General features: G+C 42.8%; 1 protein-coding gene across 2 annotated transcripts in view; it reads right to left on the reverse strand.

The window, feature by feature from the left end:
• The window catches only part of TNRC6B (trinucleotide repeat containing 6B), a 171224-nt gene that overhangs the window by 13481 nt on the left and 132643 nt on the right, over positions 1–25100 (reverse strand). The window contains exons 12-22 of one of the 2 annotated variants that reach the window (XM_015419237.1): positions 23943–23988; positions 22709–22857; positions 21160–21330; positions 19949–20074; positions 17556–17687; positions 13925–14035; positions 11908–12079; positions 8750–8887; positions 8049–8225; positions 5587–5733; positions 1702–1797 (exon numbers count right to left, since the gene is read on the reverse strand). In XM_015419237.1, coding sequence (XP_015274723.1) covers positions 1702–1797; positions 5587–5733; positions 8049–8225; positions 8750–8887; positions 11908–12079; positions 13925–14035; positions 17556–17687; positions 19949–20074; positions 21160–21330; positions 22709–22857; positions 23943–23988 — 1465 coding nt within the window. The remainder of the gene's footprint in view (positions 1–1701; positions 1798–5586; positions 5734–8048; positions 8226–8749; positions 8888–11907; positions 12080–13924; positions 14036–17555; positions 17688–19948; positions 20075–21159; positions 21331–22708; positions 22858–23942; positions 23989–25100) is intronic. The other variant, XM_015419238.1, reaches the window with a different exon arrangement.

Below are 25100 nucleotides of genomic sequence, written 5' to 3' on the forward strand. Positions count from 1 at the left end.
AGAGAGGGTATTTCTTATTTTCTAGTGTCTCTTGCAATTATGCAACAAATTATTAAGATGTATTATTTACACTAGTGTGAGCATTTTTCACCTCTTTCATAACTGGGTCACAGGAGGAAAGAAGTCATGATAGGATTGCGGGGTAAACGAGTAACACTTTAATCAGCTGCACTTGTTTATTTTATTTATTTATTTATCAAACTTATACCCCGCCCTCCCCACAAGCGGGCTCAGGGCAGCTTCCATAAAAAGCATAAATACATTAAAATACACAATATTTGACCATACAATAAAACATTATAAATACAAAGTGCTGGTGGCTGATTGAATTAATCTAGATGGTATATTACAGGAATAAATTTCCACTGCCCAGATGTTCCGCGATGTTTCTGCTCATAGTCAATTAGATGTTAAGACCACGGGCCAGGCTCTGCTGTAGCGGCCTGCAGTAGGAGCCTGCAGTAGCGGCGGCCCCTAATTAAATGCCTGGCGGAAGAGCTCCGTCTTACAGGCCCTGCGGAACTGCAAAAGGTCCCGCAGGGCCCTGATCTCCTCCGGGAGCTTGTTCCACCAGGTAGGGGCTGCCACTGAAAAGGCTCCGGCCCTGGTGATAGCTAGCTTGGCCTCCCTCGGGCCAGGGAGGGTCAACCAATTTTGGGACCCCGACCGTAGTGCTCTCTGGGGTATATACAGGGAAAGGCGGTCCCTCAGGTATGTCGGACCTCTAATATTTAAGGAAGAATTCTGAAACCCAGATAATGTCACATCTATGTTAATTACAATTATCAAATTAAAAAAAGACAAAAACAAACAGGGATTCAGAATTCAGATTAGCAAGCAAAGAACAACAGTCTGATACAACATGAATTTGCATTATTATTTTTCACTGCTTGAACAAATCATCATCTGCCTAAGAGGCGACTAATTCAATGTTAATTTGCATTTACCCTACACAAACATCTCAAATTATCTAAAGATATTAAAAGTCAGACTAGACATAAGTCACTAAAGTAGTATCTGACATGATTATAAATCCTTTCTGCAGCAAAGAGATGCTGTCCAACTAAGTATTATGAAGGACACAAAATGGTGAAGAATATTTTAACTTTCTTAGCTGCAGGCAGCCTGGCCAGGATCACACATTATGCCACCAGGTGCAGCCACCAGGTGTACAACCTCACCAGGTAGGTACCATTTCATATTGGTGTATCCCCCCAGTCAGGCTGCAAGCCTGCCATAGATCCTGCACACTCACAGAGGCAGTTGTGCATGCTGGGGCTGCCCAATGCATAAACTGAGTCATAATTTGAGCAGTGAAGGAGCCCAGAAAGCTATATGTCACAAATGGCCAGAGTCATTAACAGGCCACTCTTGGCAAACAATGTGTACATATATTGTTGCTGGTGCATTACATCACTCAGCTTTCAACTTCAAGCACAAGCTGTGCTTCTCTTCTAGTGAAGTGTGAAATATTAATTTGGTACTCCTGGAAACGTTGCATTCTATTTAAATTTATAACACAGGACTTGTGATCCACAAATCTATCTCAAACAAATCATGACTTAAAACATATTTTTAGAAAAAAATTAACAAATCTAATTGGGAGGAGCATACATTCTACTGAATTGGCCTCTGTCATGTGTACAGTACTTAATTCACAAATTTCATCATCTTACATGTGGTCAATGGAAGCTAACATACCTGAAGTGCTATGAACATTTGTGAAGGAATTGTCAGAGGCACTGTAGGGCCAGGCACCAGGTGAAGGCAGCGAGGTGTTGAGGGAAGAATTAGACCCTATGAGAAAGTAAGGGAAGAAAAAAGCGTGCTAGTTATAAAAGGTAGCCATCAAACCTGAAGGAAAAATAGTTCATAGCTGCAAAATGCCACAGAAGTTATATGTAGTTATTTGTTTTTATTTTAAAATCTTTCATCTCACCTTTCTCCTGAAAAGCACTCAAAGGTGACTTTTTAAAAAAAAATTCACATGAGAGCATATTAAAAACAGTGAACATAACAGCCAGAGGAAAACAAAAAATCAGCCTTCTAAATAACTAAATGCCACCTCAAATGTTCTCCTAAATACTTCTGTCATGCTCTGTTTCTTAAAGATCAAGAGGGCAAGTGCCTTCCTAACAAACTCTGGAAGGCTGTTCCATAACACAGGGGCATCCATAGAGAAAGCCCAGACTAGGCAGCAGCTGTTTAAAGAAATCTGTAGGTAAAAACAGTTTAAAAGACTCTGCCACACAGGTTCATACAGGGAGAAACAGTCCTTCTGGTATGTAGGCTCTAGGTTGTGAAGGGCTTTAATGGTCAAAACCACCACTCTGAATTGAATGTGGAAGCTATGAGTTAGCACAGGTACAAAGTAGCTGGCCGCAGTTAATTATCGGGCCATCACATTTTGAACTAGCTTGTGCTGTTTTCAAGGGCAGCCTTGAATCAGCTTTGCTAGGATTACTGCGACATTTGTTGGTATGGCTTAGGCCAAACGGGAAGACAATTTCAGGGGTAGATGTAACAGGAAAAAAGCACCTTTGGCCACCGTATTCACTTGTTTTTGCAATAGGAAGGCTGGATCCAACAAGGTTCCTAAAACTTTTGACTGACTCTGTTAAAGACATTCTTGCCCTGTCCAAAGCAGGTAGCACAATACCCTCATGAATATCAGCCTTAACAACCAGCACTACCTTTATCTTATTTAGACAGATTTAGATTCAGTATGCTCCCTTATTCACTGAACCAGAGCATTCAGGCAATGGCTCAGCAGAGAAACAGCAGCTTCTGGAAGGTTTATTTAAAGAGATATAATGGTGGGTATCATCACCGTATGGGTAAAAAGGATTCCTTTAAGCAGTGGAAAGCTAGTCACAGTGAGGCTGATAAAACGGAACACAGGGTATGGCAAATAAAATGCAAGTCTGTGGTCAGGCAGGCAAAAAGGGAAAGGCAAAAAACGTAAAAACCAACAATAAAACTTTCTTCAAATACATTAGAAGCAGGAAACCAGCCAGGGAGGCAGTGGGGCCCTTGGATGACCAAGGGGTAAAAGGAGTACTGAAGGATGATAGGGAAATGGTTGAGAAGCTAAATGCAATTTTTGCCTCTGTCTTCACTGTGGAAGATGAGAAGTGCTTGCCCACTCCAGAACCGCTGATTTTGGGAGGGGTGTTGTTGAAAGATCTGAGTCAGATTGAGGTGACGAGAGAGGAGGTCCTAAAACTGATAGACAACTTAAAAACTGATAAATCACCAGGCCCAGATGGCATACATCCGAGAGTTCTGAAAGAACTCAAATGTGAACTTGTGGATCTTCTTAAAAAATATGTAATATTTCATTAAAATCTGCCTCCATTCCTGAGGACTGGAAGGTAGCTAATGTCACTCCCATCTTTAAAAAGGGTTCCAGAGGAGAGCCGGGAAATTACAGGCCAGCCAGTCTGACATCGATACCGGGTAAATTGGTGGAAACCATTATTAAGGAAAGAATTAGTAGGCACATAGATGAACAAAACATGTTGAGGCATGGGTTCTGTATGGGAAGATCTTGTCCCACTAACCTGTTAGTGTTCTTTGAGGGGGTGAACAAACATGTGGACAAGGGGGATCCAATAGATATTATTTACCTTGACTTCCAGAAAGCTTTTGATAAAGTTCCTCATCAAAGGCTCCTAAGTAAGCTCAAAAATCATGGGATAAAAGGACAAGTCCTTTTATGGATCAAAAACTGGCTAATTAATAGAAAACAGAGAGTGAGTATAAATGGGCAATTTTCTCAGTGGAGGGTGGTAAGCAGTGGGGTACCGCAGGGATCAGTACTTGGTCCACTGCTTTTTAACTTGTTCATTAATGATTTGGAGTTGGGAGTAAGCAGTGAAGTGGCTAAATTTGCGGATGATACGAAGTTGTTCAGGGTGGTGAAAACCAGTGAGGATTGTGAGGCACTCCAAAGGGATCTGTCAAGGATGGGCAAGTGGGCGTCAACATGGCAAATGGGGTTCAATGTGGCCAAGTGCAAGGTGATGCACACTGGAGCCAAAAATCCTAAATATAAATACACGTTGATGGGGTCTGAACTGGCAGAGACTGATCAAGAGAGAGATCTTGGAGTTGTAGTAGATAACTCACTGAAAATGTCGAGAGTGTGTGACTGCAATAAAAAAGGCCAATGCTATGCTGGGGATTATTAGGAAGGGTATTGAAAACAGATCAGCCAATATCATAATGCCCCTATATAAATCAATGGTGCGACTTCATTTAGAATACTGTATGCAGTTCTGGTCACCACACCTTAAAAAGGATATTATAGCTTTGGAAAAAGTACATGGACGGCTTCAAAAGGGAATTAGATAAGCATATGGAGCAGAGGTCCATCAGTGGCTATTAGCCACAAGGTATAGATAGGGGCTCTGGGGCAAGTGATGCTCTGTCTTCTTGGTGCTTGGGGGGGGGGTCAACAGTGGGAGGGCTTCTAATGTCCTGGCCCCACTGGTGGACCTCCTGATGGCACCTGGTATTTCTGGCCACTGTGTGACACAGAGTGTTGGACTGGATGGGCCTTTGGCCTGATCAAACATTGGCGTCTCTTATGTTCTTATGTTCACCGTACTGACGGCATCTGATGAGTTGAAGCTTGCAGAAGAGGGTCACTAAAATATTTTTAGTGGGAAAAACCCCACTGCCCTTCCTCACAGTGGTATTGTGTAGTGATTCTGAGATTAACTGAGGACTACTGCCCATGCATGCCACACTTCATCATACCACCCAGCAAAGCTGGGAAAGAGACCAAAGAAATATTTATTTACTGGCCAGTCAATGCTTGGCAATATATACAGCTAGTCACCCCTGAGATAAACTGGCATGGTGTTCTTGAGGTACCTTCTCCTGCTTTGGTAAAAATTCACTTATAAGCTTTTCTGTTCTTAATAGGCAAGGAGAGTGAACACAACCAGAAAAATGCTTATTTGACAGTGAGGAACTACGTTCAGAATCCTCTAGCCAGGTCTCCATCAGTCAATTCTATCCTCTACCAAATCATCATGCAAAAGGGAGATTTACTTCCTTTATAGATCTGGCATTACACAGCATTAAGGTTTGAAGAGAAGAGTTCACTATGAGCCAATATACGTCCACCAGCAGAGACTGGAAGGACAGCAAAAGCCAGAACATGTTTCTGCTCATCCTTCTAGCACAACATACTGCCTAGTGTCATACGGCCATCACATGAGCAGTACTTCAATATGACTTACTGTCATATCAAAGGATCAAGCACCACCATCCCCAGTAACACAAGGACAATCAGCCAACTATCAAATGTACCCGAAGTTCCATTCTACTACATCCACCTGTATAAAGCCCGTAAAAAATAACATCCAATGAAATCACAGCAAACACATCAATTATAGGTGCACAATATTCCAACAGAGATTAAGTGTCACCTGAATGGTGATGCAAGGCAAAAAAAGCAGCCCTGGTCCAAAATGTCCCCTGGACCCCAACCACTTATTATTAAAACTAAAATAGTTATGTTCTTAATTACAGCAAGATACAGTATTTTTGCAGAAATGTGTATTGTAAACAAACCTGTGGTGTTGTCCCGCAGAAGTTGGTGATCAGTATCTACAATGGGGGATGTGGCTGTACCCCCCAGTACACTTCCTGGGGTCACATAGGGGTCAGATTCAGGGTCAATGTTTGGAATACCTTTCCACGGCACTCCTGGCTGAAATTCTGAAATAGAACAGCAACTATTAGATGCTATTTCAAAAACAATTTTCCAGCATGTATTTTACTGCTGCACATACTCTCTTGGCTATGCTATGCTCTGGGGACAAAAATCTCTGGATTTCGTACAGTGGGTGTTATTTTTTAAGCATTTGTAGCTTTAGGTTTACAGAGAAAAGGGTTATGGAATGAAAGCATGCAGATGGTGAAAGAATAGAAGACACATATGATAGCGCTGCACCAGCTATTCTCATCAAAACAGATGCCTCCCCCACCCCTATACAACCAAGCATTAACAAATTATTTTAACTTATGGAGAGGAAATGCAATTTTGCATAAGGAAAACAATTATGGGGGGAAATGCAATTCTGCACAAGGAAAAAGTATTTCAATATGCTACATTTATTTTGAACACAAAAATTTGTACTATCTTGGCACAAGGTAAACCCAGTCTTGGCTGCATACCCTTGAAATTACTACATCATTTGTTCCATGAAACTAACAGGAGTCTATTTAAGAACATGAGAAATTCTACATGGGTGGTATTCCATGACTATTCTATTAATCTTTTACTTCAACCAGTTTATAGAATCATAGAATGTTAGAGTTGGATGGGACCTTCCAGGTCATCTAGTCCAACCCCCTGCACTCTGCAGGAGCATAACTGAAAGATAGCCCTACATACCTACAACATGCCTGAAAGATGGTCGTCCAGCCTCCACTGGAAAATGTCCAGTGAAGGAGCATCCACCACCTCCCGAGGCAGACTGTTCCACTGCTCAACCACTCTTACAGTTAGGAAAAGTCTCCTGATATTTAGCCGGTAACGACTCCCTTGTAATTTCCACCCATTAGATCTAGTCTTGCAATCCGGAGCAAGAGAGAATAGATCTGCTCCATCTTCTACATGACAGCCCTTCCAATACTTGAAGACTGCAATCATGTCCCCTCTAAGCCTTCTCTTTCCCAGGCTAAACATACCCAACTCTTTCAGCCTTTTCTCATAAGACTTGGATTCCAACCCTCTCACCATCCTGGTTGCCCTCTTCTGGACACGCTTGAGCTTGTCAACATCCTTCCTAAAATGTGGTGCCCAAAACTGGACACAGTACTACAGGTGAGGCCTGACTATAGCAGAATAGAGCGGAACTACCACCTCCCTTGATCTGGACACAGATCAAGTTTGATTTTCTTCATCTTAGTTTTGAAATGGTGACATCTTTGATGACCATACAGAGGTTCCAGTGGTTAGAAAGTACTCTGAACATTGGTTAGGAGGGCACACAGGGGAAACAATGATAAGACTGATCATAAGGCTGATACCAAGAACCAATTCTTGCTTCTACTTTGTGGTATTTATGCCTCTTTAAGGCTGCAAATCCGTGGGCAATGAAGCCAGTATAGAGGGCGCTCCATTCTCCTCTCAATAAAACCAGATTTTTTTGTGTGTATAGCTGGGTCTCTTGCACACAAAGAAAGAGCAAAATTCTTAACAGTAATGTAAATCTGATTACACTTTTTTGGCAGCTTTACCTAGCGCCACCTAGGGCCAATTCCATAAAGTTAACTGTAATAATAAGATTGCAATTGTTTGAGGCAGTACATCATAGTAGGATATACTAATTAACTGATTAACTGATTAATAAGCTACTTTGTGCAGCTCCATACTATTCAATACAATCTGAATTTTGCAAAACTAAACATAAAATGTGACTGGAGCTGAGAAGAAAACCTCAACAGCAAAATTAGGCACATATATCATGATTCTACACAAAGCAGAAAGATCATGGAGTATGAATTCAGACATATTGAGAATTTTAGGGTTCACCAAGAAACCCTCAAGAACCAAGTTTCTAACTCTTATGGTAATGAAAATAGGTGGAGGAGAAATGCTTGGTGAAAACTTATAAATCAAATTATTTCAGTTGGGTAGCTGTGTTGGTCTGCAGTAGAGTAGTATCTGATGAAGTGAGTTTTGACTCTCAAAAGCTAATACCCTGGAAATATTAGTCTTTAAGGAACTACTGAACTCAAATTTCAGAAGTCAAACAGACTGCTGAACAAGATCCAGTGATCAGTAGGAGGACTTCAGAGCACTGTACTGCTCCTTGACACCCCCCAACAAATTGTCCAATTTAAATTTAATTTACATAGATCACATAATTTAACTTTTCCTTGGAGTATTATTTTGATTTTTTTAAAAACCCACAAAGTAGATACAACCCTGCTTATAACTTTGTAACAGTAGTAACGGTTCATCTCCAAACACAAGATGGATAGACAGCTAATGAACAGGATTTCAAGCAGCACAGTAAAATTACCTGGAGGCCAACTGGCATTGCTGGATTTGCTTCCAATCTTACTTGTTGGTGGAGATTTGGCAGGTAACCAGCTATCACCACCATGACCTGTGTGGCTGCCCAGTGGATCACCAGGGATTATATCAAATTGGTTGTAGGGTGACCCCCCTCGAGTTTTTCCAGGGGGCACAATCGTGCCTAGAAAACATTATGACACAAGAAAAATCAGGGTAGATGACAACAGACAAGCTCATACTATTTGGGCAGATGTACAAACTTTCAAACTCAACCCATGAGCCACCATTTCTTGTTACTGAGAAAAATCTGGATATGCAGAGAATTGGTTGGCTCTTGTGGCAACCTCTCCCGCTCAAATTTAAAACAGCCAAACAAGAAACATAAATGCTTTAAAAAAGGAATTGCTAAATGGATTGAAACACTTTGACCACATGAGGGGAAAGGGTTTTAAATTTTTTTTAAAAACTCTTTCCAAACATGGGGTAGAAGCAAAAATACATACTGGAGCCAGAGAAAGATGGGCAGAACCAAAGCTTGATCCATAATAGAAAAACCCACATCACAGCTCCTGCAGGGAGCAACATCTGTGGTCATGAAACAATTGGGACTATATTTTCTAGCAACTGTTTTATCACAGGTGTAAAGCAACATTATAAAAGTGTTCTGATTTCCCATTTATGACAATATAATCTAGAATGTCTCACCATTTTTGTGCATATTGGCATCTTGGGAAGCTACAGAGGGCAACCCATCCATCATAGAAGTCCACTGTTTAAAGCGAGATTCTGTTCCAGTTTCTTTCCCTCCCACCATTCCATAATCCACACCACTGGAGCCAAAACCTGTAAAACCACCACAGGACATCAATATTATTTAAGTGTTTATCTGTGACTACAGTAATGACTAAAATGAGCATAGAAAAACACCTTGGTACACAATTCTGTTCCCTCTCCACCCTACTCTGTGTCAGTGTTTCACTTTGTTTTTGTTTTGCCCCCCCCCCCCCCGAAGGGGATTTTTTATTGCATTTTCTATAAACTACAATGAAAAAAAGGGAGGGGGAAACTACAACTAAGGGAGAAAGGAAAGAAAACCACTAAAACCCCAAGTATAGGAGATCATTACAACAGCTTGTATCAGTTTTAGTCTACAATGCTATCACGGAATAGGCTCTATAAACCACATCCGTTTCACTTGTAAGATATTCCATTTTTAAATCTGCTATTGGAGCCAACGCCTCACTCAACATTTATTTTAGATTCTCGTCTTTATTTATTTATTAGACTTTTACCCCGCCCTCCCGCCGCGGCGGCTCAGGGACTCCTTGATATCGAAGAACGAAGTTGGCTTTCTCCATTTGTATCTGCAATAACTGAGATTCAGAAGAAACTTGCTTCTTTTCCAACGACTGCACCTTTTTTAAAAAACCTTTTTCGATTTGGTATCCATTTTCTTCACCTTCGCAGCTGTTTGCTCTGACAATTTTTTAGTTTAATTCAATTGGAGCTGCTGGGCTGCAAAGTTCTGGTTTAATGCTGTCAGCTGTTGGTTGATGCTTGTCATCTGGTCCAGTAGAGGGCGCAAAGAATCTGCTAACAGTTTAGAAAATTCGGTGGTACCTTCCGGTTGTGGGCTCATACTTCCAGGAGGTTTTAGTTTCGTTTGCGTCTCCTTCTCCGTTTTTTCTCCTGCCATGTTAGCGGATTGTTTACTTTTAAAAAGAACCTGCTAAAGTCTCTGCAATTCGCCCAAACGCTTATTGGTGCTCTGGTGTGTTTCTCAAAACAGATTTTCAAGCTTATACTTCGACTCCCCCTTAAAAAATCATTACTTCGTTCATGCGTATGGGAGGGGCCCCTCCCCCACTCGCTAGTCTCACTGTTCCCGGGGGAGCTTTCTTTTATAATCCCAGTGTGTTCAGTTAACTCAACTCACTGTTCATTGTTGGTCCGGAGACCTTGCCAAAGGTACGTGTAAAATGCCTGATCGCCAACGCTTGTCCCAGTCGGCGGCTCGAGTTCCATTGCGAACACACAACGGCCGGACCGTCAGGGTGGAAGAGCGCCTCAATTCCCCAGCATCGCGCTGGCGAAGAGGCTACCCTTCAAAAGTCCCATGGCTAGGAGCCTATCACAAAGGCTCCAGGGGAGTGGCGGACAATTGCCCCCCCCCCCCCCGAGCCGCTAGTGCGTGGATCACCTCCCCGGGAGCTGCCAGGGACGCGTCTGCTAGTGGGTCGCCATAAGCCGCAGTGTTTCACTTTGTTAAACAGCTAACGAATGCCTGATATCTAGGACTCTTTAACTATAATAACCTAGGTAAGATTTAGAACATAAAATACACTACAGTATTTACTATTTATTTCATATATTTATCACAACTTTCCTTCATGAAACTCAGAGAATACATATAGCTTCCAGTAGGTCTCCCAAAAAAGCACTGACCGGGCCCATTACCTACTTAAGCTTCTGCAACATTGGTACAAGATATGCCTTCAGACCATACCCTGGGATCAGTGTAGCTTCCTGGCACCAACCCAAACCATGGGACCAGTTCAGTTTACTACAATATCTAGAACCACACAAAAACAACAGTTCTAAAAATGAGCTTTTCCCCAAAGGAAAGGCCCTTTACTCTCTCCAACATTGCTACTCAACTTGTCTCAGCATTTCTGAGCACTATGTTTCTCTTCAAAACACTCCCTAGATAGCCATTATTCATCAGATGAATACAAGTGTCCAGTTTTCAATGGAATTAAATAAACAAGCTTCTCAACAGCTCCCAAAATCTCAGACACATGTGGTAAACACCACTTCAATCTTACACACACAGGACATGATCCACTTACTTCATGGATTCATCACTCACAGGAAAGATTCCAATAAGGTTCAGTAGAGCCCTATTTCACACCTCCACATAAGCACATGCAAGCAATACAATGATACATCTGGGGGAACGGGAGGTTACTGCAGACTTCACATACTGCAGAATCCAGCCCTCCCTCTGATCACAATTCAGGTTACTCAAGTAATTTGCATTAGGCAGACTTGTATGGTTCTTAAGCAGTTTCCCATCCAGGCACTGCTCAGGAACTGATACACAAATTCAGCCACAGAACTATGCCACCAGACCATTCATTGGACCAGAGGTCAGTCCCTTTCTCCACTCAGTTTCATAATCTTGCCCAGGATCCGATCACAGGTGCTTTCAATGCACAGAACCATAAAGCAACTCTGTATAGAACATTTGTGTAAATAAGGTACCAATTACACTGCAAGGCAAGTTCACGGAATCACTATTCAGAGAGACTGAGAAGTACTACCCCAGAGACTACTGGCCAGAAAAAAATCAAGAAACCTTGACACTTCTAACCTCCAACAGCTGCTTTGACCTTTGTTTTGCTCTTTGCATTTCAGAGGACTCCATTATATCAGCTCTACAATGTATGGAACAAGGGGCTAATGTAATGGTTAAGAAAATGCAGTCAAGATTCTTGTAAATACTTCAGGTTTAATTAACTGCTTCCCAATTAGGCTGTCAAATCATGTTAATCACACTGATAGTGCAAGGCATGTGTTGTGAGGCTGGTTTATGATCTTGTACAAGTAAGCTACTTATGAAATGCTATCCTACATTAAGGTCATCAATCTTAAAATAAAATTAGTGAGTCAGCATAACACTGAGTAACACTCTGTGGGAAAGAAACCAAAGCTAGACTTCTGTTCCACAAGGCAGTTTCAGCCACAAAACTGACATAAACCACAAATCCAATGCCTTATTTTTGGTGCAGTCGAGTATTAACAGATTTTGGTTCCACAACAAATAAAACTAGGAAACAGTTACAGCTATCTGCTACACTTACCTGAACTATATCCAGGAATCTGCCCTTTGGCCTGTAAATCTGAGAGACCCACATTCAGACTACCAGGTACTATGTTGTCTAAATGTGGCTTCGGCCCAACTGGATGGGATGGAGAATGTTTCATGCCAGGCTGCCTCTGCTGCTGCTGAAGGGCACTCACCATACGGGCAAGCTGCAGCCAAGGAAATAAAATTATCATAATGAGCTTTATAAGATACAATTATGAGGACAAACAAAAGAGCATGTTGCTTTAGAGGAAGTACTAGGAACAAAGCCGTTGTGGAAGCGAGACAATGAGCCTTGTAGCTAGACGTGGGGCCTTTCCTTTCCCCGGCCCGCCGCTTTCTTCCCGCTCCCCAGACGCTGTAAGCGGCAGGGCGAAGGGATGGGCCGCCAGCAGTTCCGTGGGCAGGCTGTCTCCGAGCAGACAGAGCCCCCCCCCCCACACTTTCTGCTCCCTTCTGAGAGCCTGTTATCGAGGTGCGATGGGCTGGGCCGGCAGTGTTTCCCTCTCCTGTGGAGTCGAGTGGCTTGCAGTCCACCCGAGGCCCATAACGGTTTATCATGAATTTTGTCCGCTCAGGGACCTCACGGTCTCCTCTCCACGGTCTCCCCCCAGGCCCCCAACCCTCTCCCCCGCCATCAGAGGCACCTGCCCATCCTGGCGGCCTCGTGCTGTTGTTTGCATCCCCAGCTGGAGTGTGCTGAGTCGGCCACGGTGCTGGCCGCCTCCCTCCCTCCTGGCTGCCTGGCATCTCTTCCTGCGGGCTTTCACCTCAGAGCTGTCCTCGTGCTGCTGGTGTCGTGGCCAGGTGGAGTGGAGGCAGTGAGCGTGGAGGAGGGAGGCTGCCGCGGGTGAGAAGGCGGTGTCAGTGGCGCAGGCCAGTGAGGCTCGGGCCGGGAGGGAGCGACCAGGCCATGGCAAGGCCAAGCGGGACTGTCCTCCTGGCTCCCTGTGGGAGCACCCGCCGGAGCGTCCATGGCGCCCAACAGCTTTGTGGAGACTGCAGGGGAGATGCTGGCATGTCCAATGTTCTGTTTCCGGGGCAGCCACAGCACTGCCGCTGGCCGCCTCCCTCCCTCCTGCCTGCCCAGCACCCCTCCCCACGTTCTTTCACCTCAGATTCCTCCTCCTGGTGCCACTGTCATGGCCAAGGCGAGTGGAGGCGGCGAGCGTGGTGGAGGGAGGGGCGAGCAGGCGGCATACAGAGGTTGGCAAGGGAAAAGGTGATGTCGGTGGTGCCGGCCAAGGGTGGCTCAGGCTGGGGCCAGCAAGCAGGCCGTGGCAAGGCCAGGCGGGGCCGTCCTCTGCCTCCCCGCAGGAGCGTCCATGCCATTGGACAGCTCCCTTGAGAGTGAGGGGAAGAGTGTGGCCGGAGGGTGTGTGGGTGGGACTGAGGGAAGCAGGCAGGCAATGGATATGGACTTGGGTTGAGTGACATAGTAGGGAGCAAACTGATTTTGCCGTGCATCGAATCTTGCCACCCCAAGTGACAATTATAATAAGGGGAGATTAGGGCTTGAGTAGCATCTTCCTGTTACACTGTCAAATCAACCTGTGCACGCCGAGTACATGAATCAGACAATGTTGTACTAAATCTACCTGAAAAATACCTTATGGATATTTTTCAGGTAGATTTCAGTATCCCAAATGTATCTTGGTTTTCTCAGGAAACTGGGGAAAAAAATTCCTCAAAAAATCCCGGATATATTCAGGGATTACCAGGCAGATTTGAAAACAGATCTGTTTCTTGGGCTTCTACTGCAGTCCCTTTAAAGTTTATAGGGATGGCAGAAGACAGCCTGAGGATCTCCTGTGCCGTCAGGAGCAATGTGCTCCACGTGGCACAGCAGCTCCTGGGGCTCACTTCTCCTGCAGCCTGGTTTAAATTGGACTGCAGGAGAAGCGAGCTTTTTTTTTTTTTTTTTAAACAGTATTTTCCTTCTTAGGTTTATTGGACCTGAAAAAATTCGGGATTTCCCATTTAAAAAAATACTGCACACCCCTATGCTGTACCTGTTGCTCTTGCTGTTGTCGCACAGCTTGAGAAATCTTTCTCTGGTTCTGTAACAGCTGCTGTTGCTGCTGCTGCTGCTGCTGTTGCTGCTGGAGGAGAAGTTGACAAGCCTGCAAGGCAGGTGAAGACAAAGAAATTGGTTTATTCTGGCCATAACTCTTAAAAGAATTAACTACTGGCAAGCACACATCATATTTTGGCAAATCTGAACAGCATTGCATTCTTTGTAATGAAACAATAATAGTGTGAAAGGTATAGCTTCTAGAGGAACACAATACTTTCCCCTGTGGTCTTTCTAGTAGCAGGCTTAACTTATTATAAGCACAAGTATAAACAGAGATGTGAAGGCCTGAGGGAAAAAAACCACAAAAATTCAGGGGGGGAAATATACGTTTTCCTCATTTTTCCCAGGAACTATTTTCCCCCTCACTTTTTCCAGTGGAAAATTTGGGAATGAAAGTTAACTCCCATGAAATATTTTCTCCTTTAGAATGAGTAAAATGCTTCTTAAGACAAGGGCTTCCACACTCAAATGATATGGCATGAAGGCATCTTGGGACTTTAAAATCTGGCAGATTTGGGGGTAGTTTCAGGTTTGTCGCCATGCCGGTTTGCAGTAGAACAGGATTTGAGTCCAGTACCTCCAGAAAGACTGACAAGATTTCCAGGGAACAAACTTCCCTATATTCAGATCCTTGGATGGGGAAATTGGAGTGGTATCTCCAAGTCCCTCATCAGGACACAGGTCCGAAGCCATGCCTGAACTAACCTCTGTGGCCATGGAACGGAGATGGCACTGGTCACCCTCACAGACGACCTCTGGAGGCATCTGGATAGGGGCGGCACAGTGGTACTGTTGTTGTTGGACCTGTCAGCGGCATTCAACATGGTTGACCATCAGTTACTGATCCACTGCCTCGCCGACACTGGGATTCAGGGGCTTGCCCTGCAATGGCTTGTCTCCTTTCTCCAAAGTTGGGGACAAAGGGTGGCGTTAGGGGAACAGACGTCCCAGAGGTACCCACTGGTTTGCGGGGTTCCCCAAGGGACGGTGCTATCCCTAATGTTATTTAACATCTACATGCACCCCCTTGCCCAGATTGCCCGGAGGCATAGGCTAAGGTGTCACCAATATGCAGATGACACCCAGCTATATCTGTTGTTGAGCAGTCAGTCCGACTCTACCCCAGATGATCTGGATCGGGTGCTTCAGGACGTGACGGACTGGGTTAGACTGAGCCGATTGAAATTGGATCTGATGAAGACGGAGGTCCTATACCTGAGTTGGAGCAGGTTGGGGGTAGGGATCCCACTACCGACCTTCGATGGGGCGCCACTGCTGCCAGCGCAGAGAGTCAGGAGGTTTGGGAGTGCTCCTGGACGCCGCCTTAACAATGGAGACCCAGGTAGCAGCCACTGCCAAGGCAGCCTTCTACAATCTACAGCTGATTAGGCAGTTGGTTCCCTTCCTCGAACGCAATGACCTGGCAACAGTGATCCATGCTATGGTCACCTCGGGATTGGACTACTGCAACGCTCTCTACATGGGGCTGCCCTTGTCCCAAATCCGGAAGCTGCAGATAGTGCAAAATGCAGCAGTCAGGCTGTTGATGGGCCTCTCTATACGAGATCACATCCAACCTGTGCTGAAGGTACATGCACTGGCTGCCAATAACATACTGGATTTGCTTCAAGGTGCTGGTTTTGACCTTTAAAGCCCTATATGGTCGGGGGCCTGCCTACCTGAGGGACCGCCTTTCCCCATATGTGCCCCAGATAGCACTGAGGTCAGGGTCGCAAAATCGCCTGACTCTTCCTGGTCCGAAAGACGCCAGATTGGCCATCACCAGAGCTAGGGCCTTCTCAGTGGCAGCTCCACACTGGTGGAACGAGCTCCCGGAAGACATCAGGGCCCTGCGGGACCTTTTACAGTTCCACAGGGCCTGTAAAATTGAGCTCTTCCACCAGGCCTTCGATTAGGAGTCGCCACTGACGAATGAGCTATCAGAAACTGAACATGTTACGGCCCTCATGTTACAGATTTGGATATTGGCCTTCCTACATCAGACCATGTTATAGCAGTCGCCATCTGCACATACTAGCACTTTATGTAAATTGTTTGTGAAATTTTTATTGTATTTTACTGTTTTTATTGTATTTTAACTTGTACGCCACCTTGAACCAGCTTGCCCTGGCAAGATGGGCAATAAATTGAAATTAATACATAAATAAACCTCTTCCCCTTTTGACTCCAGAACTGATAAAGGAGTCTGTCTTGACGCAGTGGCAGAAGCTGTGGTCTCTACAGAACCTGTGAGGAGAGTGGCAACTCTGCCCCATAATCAACCTCAACGCAGTGCCATACTAGTTTCCACATTCAGGGCGGTAAGCTGGTGACATAAAAAAAGAGTATGGAGGTCATGGCATGGTTTGAGGCACTTGTGCCCACAGAACCGATGGGGCTTCTCAATCAGGTTCAATTTCGCCTTCAGAAAATGCCAGAGGTGGAGAAACCAGTCAAGGGGAGAGTGTCTTGGGTGGTGGAATGACCTCCTCAACCTTCACGGACAGTTCCGGCTCTGGAACTGATGCCTGCTGTTGTCTTTGTTACACTCCGTGCTTCTCTTTGTGCTTTGACTTGGATGGGGGGGGGAACAGCTGCGCCAAAACACATGACTGCTTAGGCAGGAACGGTACTCAAGGACTCTGATGCACAGCATCCCCTAGTGACCTTTTAGCTTAAAAACATCTCTGATGGCAGGCCTGCACATGCACAGTCCCAATGTAGAACTGCATAGAAGACCAAAAATGAACTTGTTGGTCTTTAAGGTGCTCCTGGACTCAAATCTTGCTCAAATTTAAGAGAGCAATGAAAAAAAAATCCTGTAAAATAGGTTTTCTTTCTGAATGAAAAAAGCATTTCACTCTTTCCAAATGTACAGCATAAAAAAATCTTAGGATTTTCTCAATTTTTTCCATGTAGAAATTGGGAAATTTTGGTGAGCACTGGGGGGAAAAACCTCTCATACTACAAACATACACAACATATTCAAGAACGTTTTGCTAAAAATTAATAATTTTGGCAACAATTAACATGTTATAATGTATTTACTGGTAATTTTATGTTGTTAAATCAATATAACAAGTTTAGGTTTGATATGAAAGTTTTGTATATATTTCAATTTCCCCACAAATTTCAGTTTTCCCTTACAAAAACAAAAAATACCACAGAAAAATTCCCCCCCTCCAGAGCTTCAGAATTTCCAGCAATTTTACATCTCTAAGTACAAATAAGATGAAATGTCAACACACGGCTACTTTCCATTGAAAGACATTGTTAAATTTTCTTACCAACTGTTAGTAAAGGTCCCCCCCCCCCACAAAAAGCATACTGAATCCTACAAAGCTTTAGCACAATTTTCTGACCCACCCAGTCCAAATGTGCCCCCCCAGCTAACCATTAGAAACAATATTCCCAGGGGCATTTGGGGCTGCAATGTGGGGAAGGGTAGGAGGAAGTTGAACTCAGTAGCATACAATATATACAATGCATGAAATGTTCCCAAGTATATCAAGCCTACAAAAACAGACTCAAAAATGTTTGGTAAAAAAAGGATCACATCTACTTACAAGCTGAAATTGAGGAATCTGTGGAAGTTGGCTCAGCATAGCAATCTGTTGAGGAGAAAGTTGAGGCCCCACATTGAAAAGACCTGGGTTCAAACCACTGTTAGGAAATTGCTTGAGCATAGAGGCAGACACCTGTACAAAAAAGGAGAACACACCTACTTCAACAAGAACTGACAGAATTACCAAGACATTCAGAGAGAAGTCTCAACTCTCTACCCGCAACTCAAGTGTGTGTGTATGTGGGGGGACTCCTCTCACAGGAAGGGACAAAGCATTGTAAAACTGAATATCTCCACTTCAGAGTAACCTACCTAGGATACCCTCTTCCACTAATGCTGAACAAAAAGGCACATAATGTGTTAAGTCAACATTCCACATACAAATGTAAAAACTAGATTAAAAACCATTTACAAATTGAACACAACAAATACGATATGGACAGAGGTGCACTTTACAGACTTGAAACTGTGTGCATAAGCACATGAAAATGTTACCTGAAATATATGTGCATTATTTATTTTAAAGAATATAGATTTAGTATTTTACAGTACTAAGGGGGGGGGGGTCCTAAGGGAGCTTCCGCTTCCCCAGAACCCAACTGCTGCCTCCCCAGCCCTACAAAGACCCTGGCCAGACACCCCTACAACAGGCAGACTAGCTGCTCTATTAGACTGGCACCCAGCTGCTGTGGCACAGACAACCCTTAGGACTGCATTATTAAAGTTGGAGATGACTTCTAGAGCTAGCATGTTATATTTCATTTGCTTGTTGCAGTGCTCCTGGTTGACTAGTAGTTTTCCTAAGTATTACACTGAGTTATGCACTGCATGAGAATGAAACCCCTTGCTCCCTAACTGTGGCCTTTTAGAAAATCCATGCATAACCTCACTCCTTCATGTTATCTAAAGGGAAGATGGAAGGAAAAGAAAAGAAAGGAGGCCACAGCACGAGGAAGAGGAAGAACCAATTTGCTGCCTTCTCTCACTTGGCTGCATGAATGCAGAGGCCAAGGCATATCAATGAGAAGATATGCTTCTTGCTTACTTATGTTTTGTTCTCTATCTCTCTATCTCTGTGCTGTGTGAAGAAAAGCAGGGACTGACATCCTAAAGGAGAGGCTGGACAGCACCTCAAAGTCTCACACTAAGCACACAGGTAAAAAACAGAACTGAGTCTCTCCAACTCACAGAAAGATAAGAACAGCAACAAAATTGAGGTATTTACTACTATAACTCCTTCGCGAACACAAAACAAAACTTATTTAATTATAACCAATGTTCTTTCCTGTTCATATAGCCTCTTATCTGAGGTTATGCCTTATACTCTCTTACAAACAGAACTTTGTATTAATCTCTTACGGAGTGAGTATTACCAACCCTGCTTCCCATCAACCAGATTCTCTTAGGCCTTTAGAATGAGTGAGGAATGCAGCCATTATCATGCTGCCCATTACCATTTCTACTGCTAATGCACAACAGTCTGCCATCAAAGGGGAGGAAGAGGAGCAGGACGTATGACTGTATAGTTACTCAATAATGACAGTCATGTTCAGCAAGTCATGCTGGGTGGGCTATCCAATGTGCAGTCAGAATCAAGGAAGCCACAGCTCTGGGTCTCACTTTAGGAGGACTGAAAGGAGCAGAATGGGACACACCAGCAAGATCATGAAGCAGCCAACATTTTCTCCCATATTAGGGTCCAAAGATCGTTGGTGTGCTTCTTAATCACACTGCATTGAACTGAGGAGACGCTAACAATGTACACCTCATCTAGTGTGTGAAGACATCATTCATGGTCACAGACAGGTTTAGTTCCCTCAGTTTGACATTTTAAAAAAAATAATGCCTGAGGTAAACTCCCACTCAGGAGAAAGCAAAAAAAAAATTTTTTTTAACTGTTTTTGAAGAAGAAACAACCAAAAATTAAAGTAAAAGATTGGAAATAATTCCTAACGGTTGTGTGGCGAAAGCTAACAGCGAACCGATCGGAGCGATGAAGAAGAGGTCTACTCAAAGCGGCGGTAAGAAAGGAACTGGCGGGATGTCCGCGCCCACCCCTCTGGGCATGCACGGTGGGGTTCCTGAGCATGCCCGTGAGACTGGGCGCGAAAATCCATTAAAAGAGCTTGCTACAGCACCAATCGATCCAGCGCATGCGCACTAGATCCCATGGGTGTGAAGCACAGAGACCACGTCGAAGATAGTACGGTTTCTGTCACTTGGTTCCTGACTGGGCATAAAAGCAGGTCGCTGTGGGAAGAAGGCTGGTACCACCTCATTCGTTTGAATTTTCAAGAAGATTCCATATGTGGTTTGCTCAAAAAGTGCAACTCCATATGTGGAACTAAAAATAGACTACAATGCATTATCTATAGTTAACCTTTTATTACTTACCTGGGGAGAAAGAAATTGGGGAGGCACTTGTGCCCGGATATTGGGGGAAGGATTTAGTGGCTGCACTGGTGGGTGCATTCCTCTCGATTGTGCTGTGCTGTTTCCAAACAGACCTTGATTGCCCCCCTATAAAATTCAACCAAATGATGAGCACAATTGTTTCAAGACTCAGCTTTAGATAATATTACAATAGTAATGTTCCACTGGAGTTCAACTGCGCCTCTAATATTCAGAAGATACTAATTATTGTTTCCTTTGCTTAGCATCCTTTTTGTATTTCTTCTTACAATTTTGTTTTTACATAATGTACATTTAGAGAGTAGAGAAAAAGATCCAGAGGAAAGCTTAAGAACATCTTAATACTTGCCCTTCGTGTCAATTTGTATTTTAAATGTTTTCTGGTGTAGATGGCAACATTTTTTATTAAATTCAGTAACAGAAAAATTCAGGAATAAACAAATGAGAACATTTCTATACTGTCAGCTATACATTATTTTCCCAACAAATAATTATTCAGAAGCATTTAAAAGCTTACATATGGCATTTTAAAAATACCCTTAGAAATGTCTGTGAGCAATATGACTTTCTCTAATATTGAACGTGATTGGTGCAAGCCTCCAAAAGCCAAGATTACTTTTTATGGTATACTGCTTTGTTTCTTATTACTGACTGCAACTTATTTTTGCAAAAATAACCCCATCCCACCCTATACACTCGCTCTACACGTTAATCCTCTACAACTTGTGCCAGAGATTTCCAAACTGATAATATTAATACTGTTAATCTTTTCTTTTTACTCTCCCCAAACTGTTCTCAGAATCTTTTAAATAAATAACTCCTCATTTCAATGCATGAAATCTAGACAAAGTTTTTTGTATGAAAATTTGGTCTGGGGTATTTAATGCCAAATTTACAACAATGTGGGAAGTACGCTTTTTTTTGCAGGACCTTCCAAAATTTACAAATCCACAGAGACTGCTACAAAGTGTTAGTAAGAGGTCAAAGTAACAGACACAACCAACAGACTGAATGACCGGAAGGAAACAGAGGAACTGATGGACTCCTGAATTAAAGCTTGCAGACTGATTTATTTTAGTATATTTCCATGAATAAAACCTCTTTTAATTAAAAAGTGGTGAAAAACAAGCTGACCAGGATTTAAGCACAGGGTTCAGCCGAGACGCATTACATCCAAGAAGCGACCTCCTTACTTGTCTAGCAGCGAAGTTTTGGGGGTTGAGCCCTGAGCCGATTGCCCCAAGGCAGACGTTGGGTAGTGTGGAACCAGAGGGAGATAGCTTGTAGTTGGGAGAAGGGGAGAAGGGAGAGCAGGGAGCCTCATCCCCAAGGCACCCATCTTGATTGGAGAAAGGCAAAGTCAGCTGAAGCAGCAGGAGTTGGTTAGTGAAGCAACAGAATGCAAAGAGAGAAAGAGTGACTATGAGTGACCAAGTATATGCAAAATTAGTACGTACTTTCAACCAGTAAAAGGGTAATTCTGACACAATGAACTACTTATGTTTGGAGATGCGGCCTGAAAGCAGAGAGCCAAAACGGCCAACACATCCATTAAAAACCCTCTCCAAAAGTTAATACTAGCCTGCTTAAAGGAACTTATGAACAGCCACTTTAGGAGACCTATCATTGTATTATAGCTACGGTAAACAGATCATATTGAACCAAGTGAAGAAAAAGTTCTTTCTTCTACACACTTCCACTAATTGGTAACAGTACCTGCTTTTTTAACTATTTAAGGGATTTGGCTTTGGCCTTCCATCTATTACATTATGCAAGCAAGTGTGAACATCTCTCATCCAAAGCGAGAGAATTGACATCCTTACACACAGTTCAATATTTTGTCATTAAAGGCTCTCTGGAAACAACAACAAAAGAATATCCCAGCAGATGATCAGGTGCTGGTAAGCAGCAGACCTCCTGGCCAGTCCAGAGACAAGGAATCCATTTTGAGGGAGCTGTGTACCTTTCATCTTGAGACTGACAATGACTGCTCTGAATGACTGGTTTCTCTACTGGATAGGTTAGAATCAAGGCCAATTTAAGACAATTTAAGGCTGCTTTATGGACTAGTGTTTCTTTTACAGATGTGCTTTCTTTCCACATAAGAAAAGCTCTGACATATGGAACTGCCCTTTGTATTTCTGGTTTGAACCCTAATGCCTGGGGACTCCATTAAGCAAGAACACAAGTAGAACTGAACCAAAGCATCTTTGATGAGAATTCTGGTTTAGCCCCCATTTCTGTTTGGGTCCTCTAAAAAATATAACTTCTATTGAAAAAAACCACAGTGATGATCAACAGGGCTCTTAAAATACGCACTGTCTTCCAAGACAGCTGATAGATGTCTAAAAAAGCCATTATTGCTAACAGTCATGGAACTAGCCATGTAGCACAGAGTCTCCAAAAATAACGTGTTTAGGAAAGTGCTCACAGATTTTGTTAGCTGTGTATCTGATGCATAATACTTTGCATTTATCGACATAAGATTGATTATGCTTCCCTATTTATATAAGAGAGCTTCTTACAAAAGATGTATCAATGAATCATTGAGATTACAGAACCATCAACGCCTCACCAAAGGGACAGAACTTTCTTTGCTCATATTTATCTATCTTAACTGGGAGCTGGTTGATTTTAACCCACAAAAGCATTCTTGTCTTCCAGCTTTCTATACTACAATACTTTATGGAATGCAAACAAACTGTTCTTCCAGTGGAGTCTAACCAAGGAAATCTGTCTCACCTTTTCAAAGTAAGGCCCAGTATCTTGGGTTCCCATGTCTTTGGAATTAGGAGGGCGAAAACCAGACCGGCCCTTTCTCATTATGTCATTAAAATCCCCGAGATTAATGCCTCGTTTGTCCACATCAAACTTCTTATCCTGGAGGCCACCTGAATGGAAAAAGGAGAAATTATTCATGCCAATGGTTGTTTGTGGTAACAGCTGGAAATTACTCAATCTAAATATTTTTGTTTTATAACCATGTACACAACAGAACATACTCTCAACAACTTGTGATTTCAGACAGCATGTGTTTATATGCCAGCATATGTTTCTCCTCCAAATTGCTATAATTTTGCAGAAATTTAACAATGATTAGTGAACAGATTTACCTGAGTTAATTACAGCTTCTGATGTAAAACTACTGTGTTTTCATGCATGCACACACAGAGAATGTCCTAAAGATCCTTCTTGGTGTACTATTAATAACTAAACCAGCATATTTATACTAAACTGTAGATCTTATTGTGTAATTTCCTCCAAAAGTGTATGAATCTTTACGGACTGTTCAATACAGAGAAACCCAATTACCATATAGGAAATTTATACAGTCTGTTAATGAGTATACATACTCAGGGCCAAACTATACACTACACTGGGGAAGGGGAGTTAACAGTTTCTCCCACCCCTACACAGTTTCCCATATGAACACACATATTGCACACTACTATTCGTTCCTGTAGGAAAGCAAGATGGACATCTCTTTTTCTTTCTTTTCTCCTTAGTGTGGCTAACAGCAGCTTCAGGGGAGGATGCATGTGTGGTAGCAGTTCTGACTGGGGAACAGCAGAGGGGGAGGAAAGTTAACTTTGTTTTCCCTGGCGCTACAGCTCTAATTCCCATCTCTCCCCTTCCCCTCACTTTTAAAGGTTCAAATATATGTTGAAGGATCTGATCATGGATTCTCAATACAATGTGCAGTTTGGCTCTCAATCACCAGTCTGTCCTCAACATCTCAACTCAAAATGCCATTTTCCCGTCCTCTGAGGATAGTGTTTGTGGATGGAGTTATTCTTGTCCCCACCTACACAACAACCCTATGAAACAGGCTTGACTAAAAGAGACTGATGAGGTCAAACTTTATGCAGTTTACAGTTCTGTCCACGTGAGGTTTCAAACTCAGGCATTCTTCATTCAAGTTCAACACACCAGCCATTACATCACACTGACTCTCCCAAGTATCTCAAATACACACCCACAGATAAGTCCATCTTATTGCCTGGAGTGTCCTCGGTTTGATTCTGAAAAGGAAAAAATGAACACTAATGTTTAACAAATTAGTATGGGACAATTCTGCGAGAAAACATTGTTCAGCATAAATTTCAGAATCGAGAACATGTGCTTCTGGTGAGAACAGGGAATCAAACAGATCTACAAAAGAAAACCTGAACTGACCTTTAACATTGCTTATTCTAACTGATACCGATCAAAAGATACAACCAGAAATACATGATCCCATTGTTGAGAGACACAGTGAGAGAGAGATAGACAGACAGAGAACACACACTGAACAGCTGTTCTGGGAAATTAACCTCTATCCTTACGTGATGGTCAAGGGATTATATTCTGAGAAGAGCAGCCAGAATGTTACCTCATCCTCATGACGCACCAGTTATCTACTCTTAAAATAAGATGCTATGTAATTCTTCTATTGGTAATTTGGGACACTATGTTCCTATAACTTTGGAAAGACACAACTTTGGAAATGCTAAGAGTTTGGGTTCAAGTCTATGCACTGCTTATTTTCAAACTGACCCTTGGGTATTACAGTACCACTGTATCTCAGCTTCCCCATCTAAAATATGGATACAAACATTCTTCTGTATGTCAATGAGTTTCCCAAGTACATGTACAGAATCAAACATGGAGATATTTCTGCACTCCTCCTCAAACATTCAAATTCCCCAGACACAGTCTGTGCCAAGTAGAGTCAACTGCATTTGAATAAAGCATAGAGGTTCCAACAATAATACTACCCTAGTTTCCCTATCATGGTATTGAAAAAAAAATTCATAACAGATGAAAGCTGAGCATATATTACAAGATCACACACTGTATTAAATTAGATTGCAAATACAGATAGAAAATATCAAATCATACAACTGAACTTTCCCAAATTGCAAATGCAGATAGAAAATATCAAATCATACAACTGAACTTTCCCAAACATTAATAGTTCAAAAATGAAGTGAGTAGATCTAAATTCTTTCACAGATCAGTATTCGAAGTAAATCAACAGAAAATTATCAGCCATTGCTAGCCATTTGCACCACATAAGTGGCTTCAAAGATCTATCCACTCATTTCCAATTTACAGAAGTTTCCCCGCTGGTTATCTACAGGAAATTCATACT

Source organism: Gekko japonicus, unplaced genomic scaffold, assembly GCF_001447785.1.
Source record: "Gekko japonicus isolate JY-2015 unplaced genomic scaffold, Gekko_japonicus_V1.1 scaffold37, whole genome shotgun sequence".
Classification (NCBI taxonomy): Eukaryota; Metazoa; Chordata; class Lepidosauria; order Squamata; family Gekkonidae; genus Gekko; species Gekko japonicus.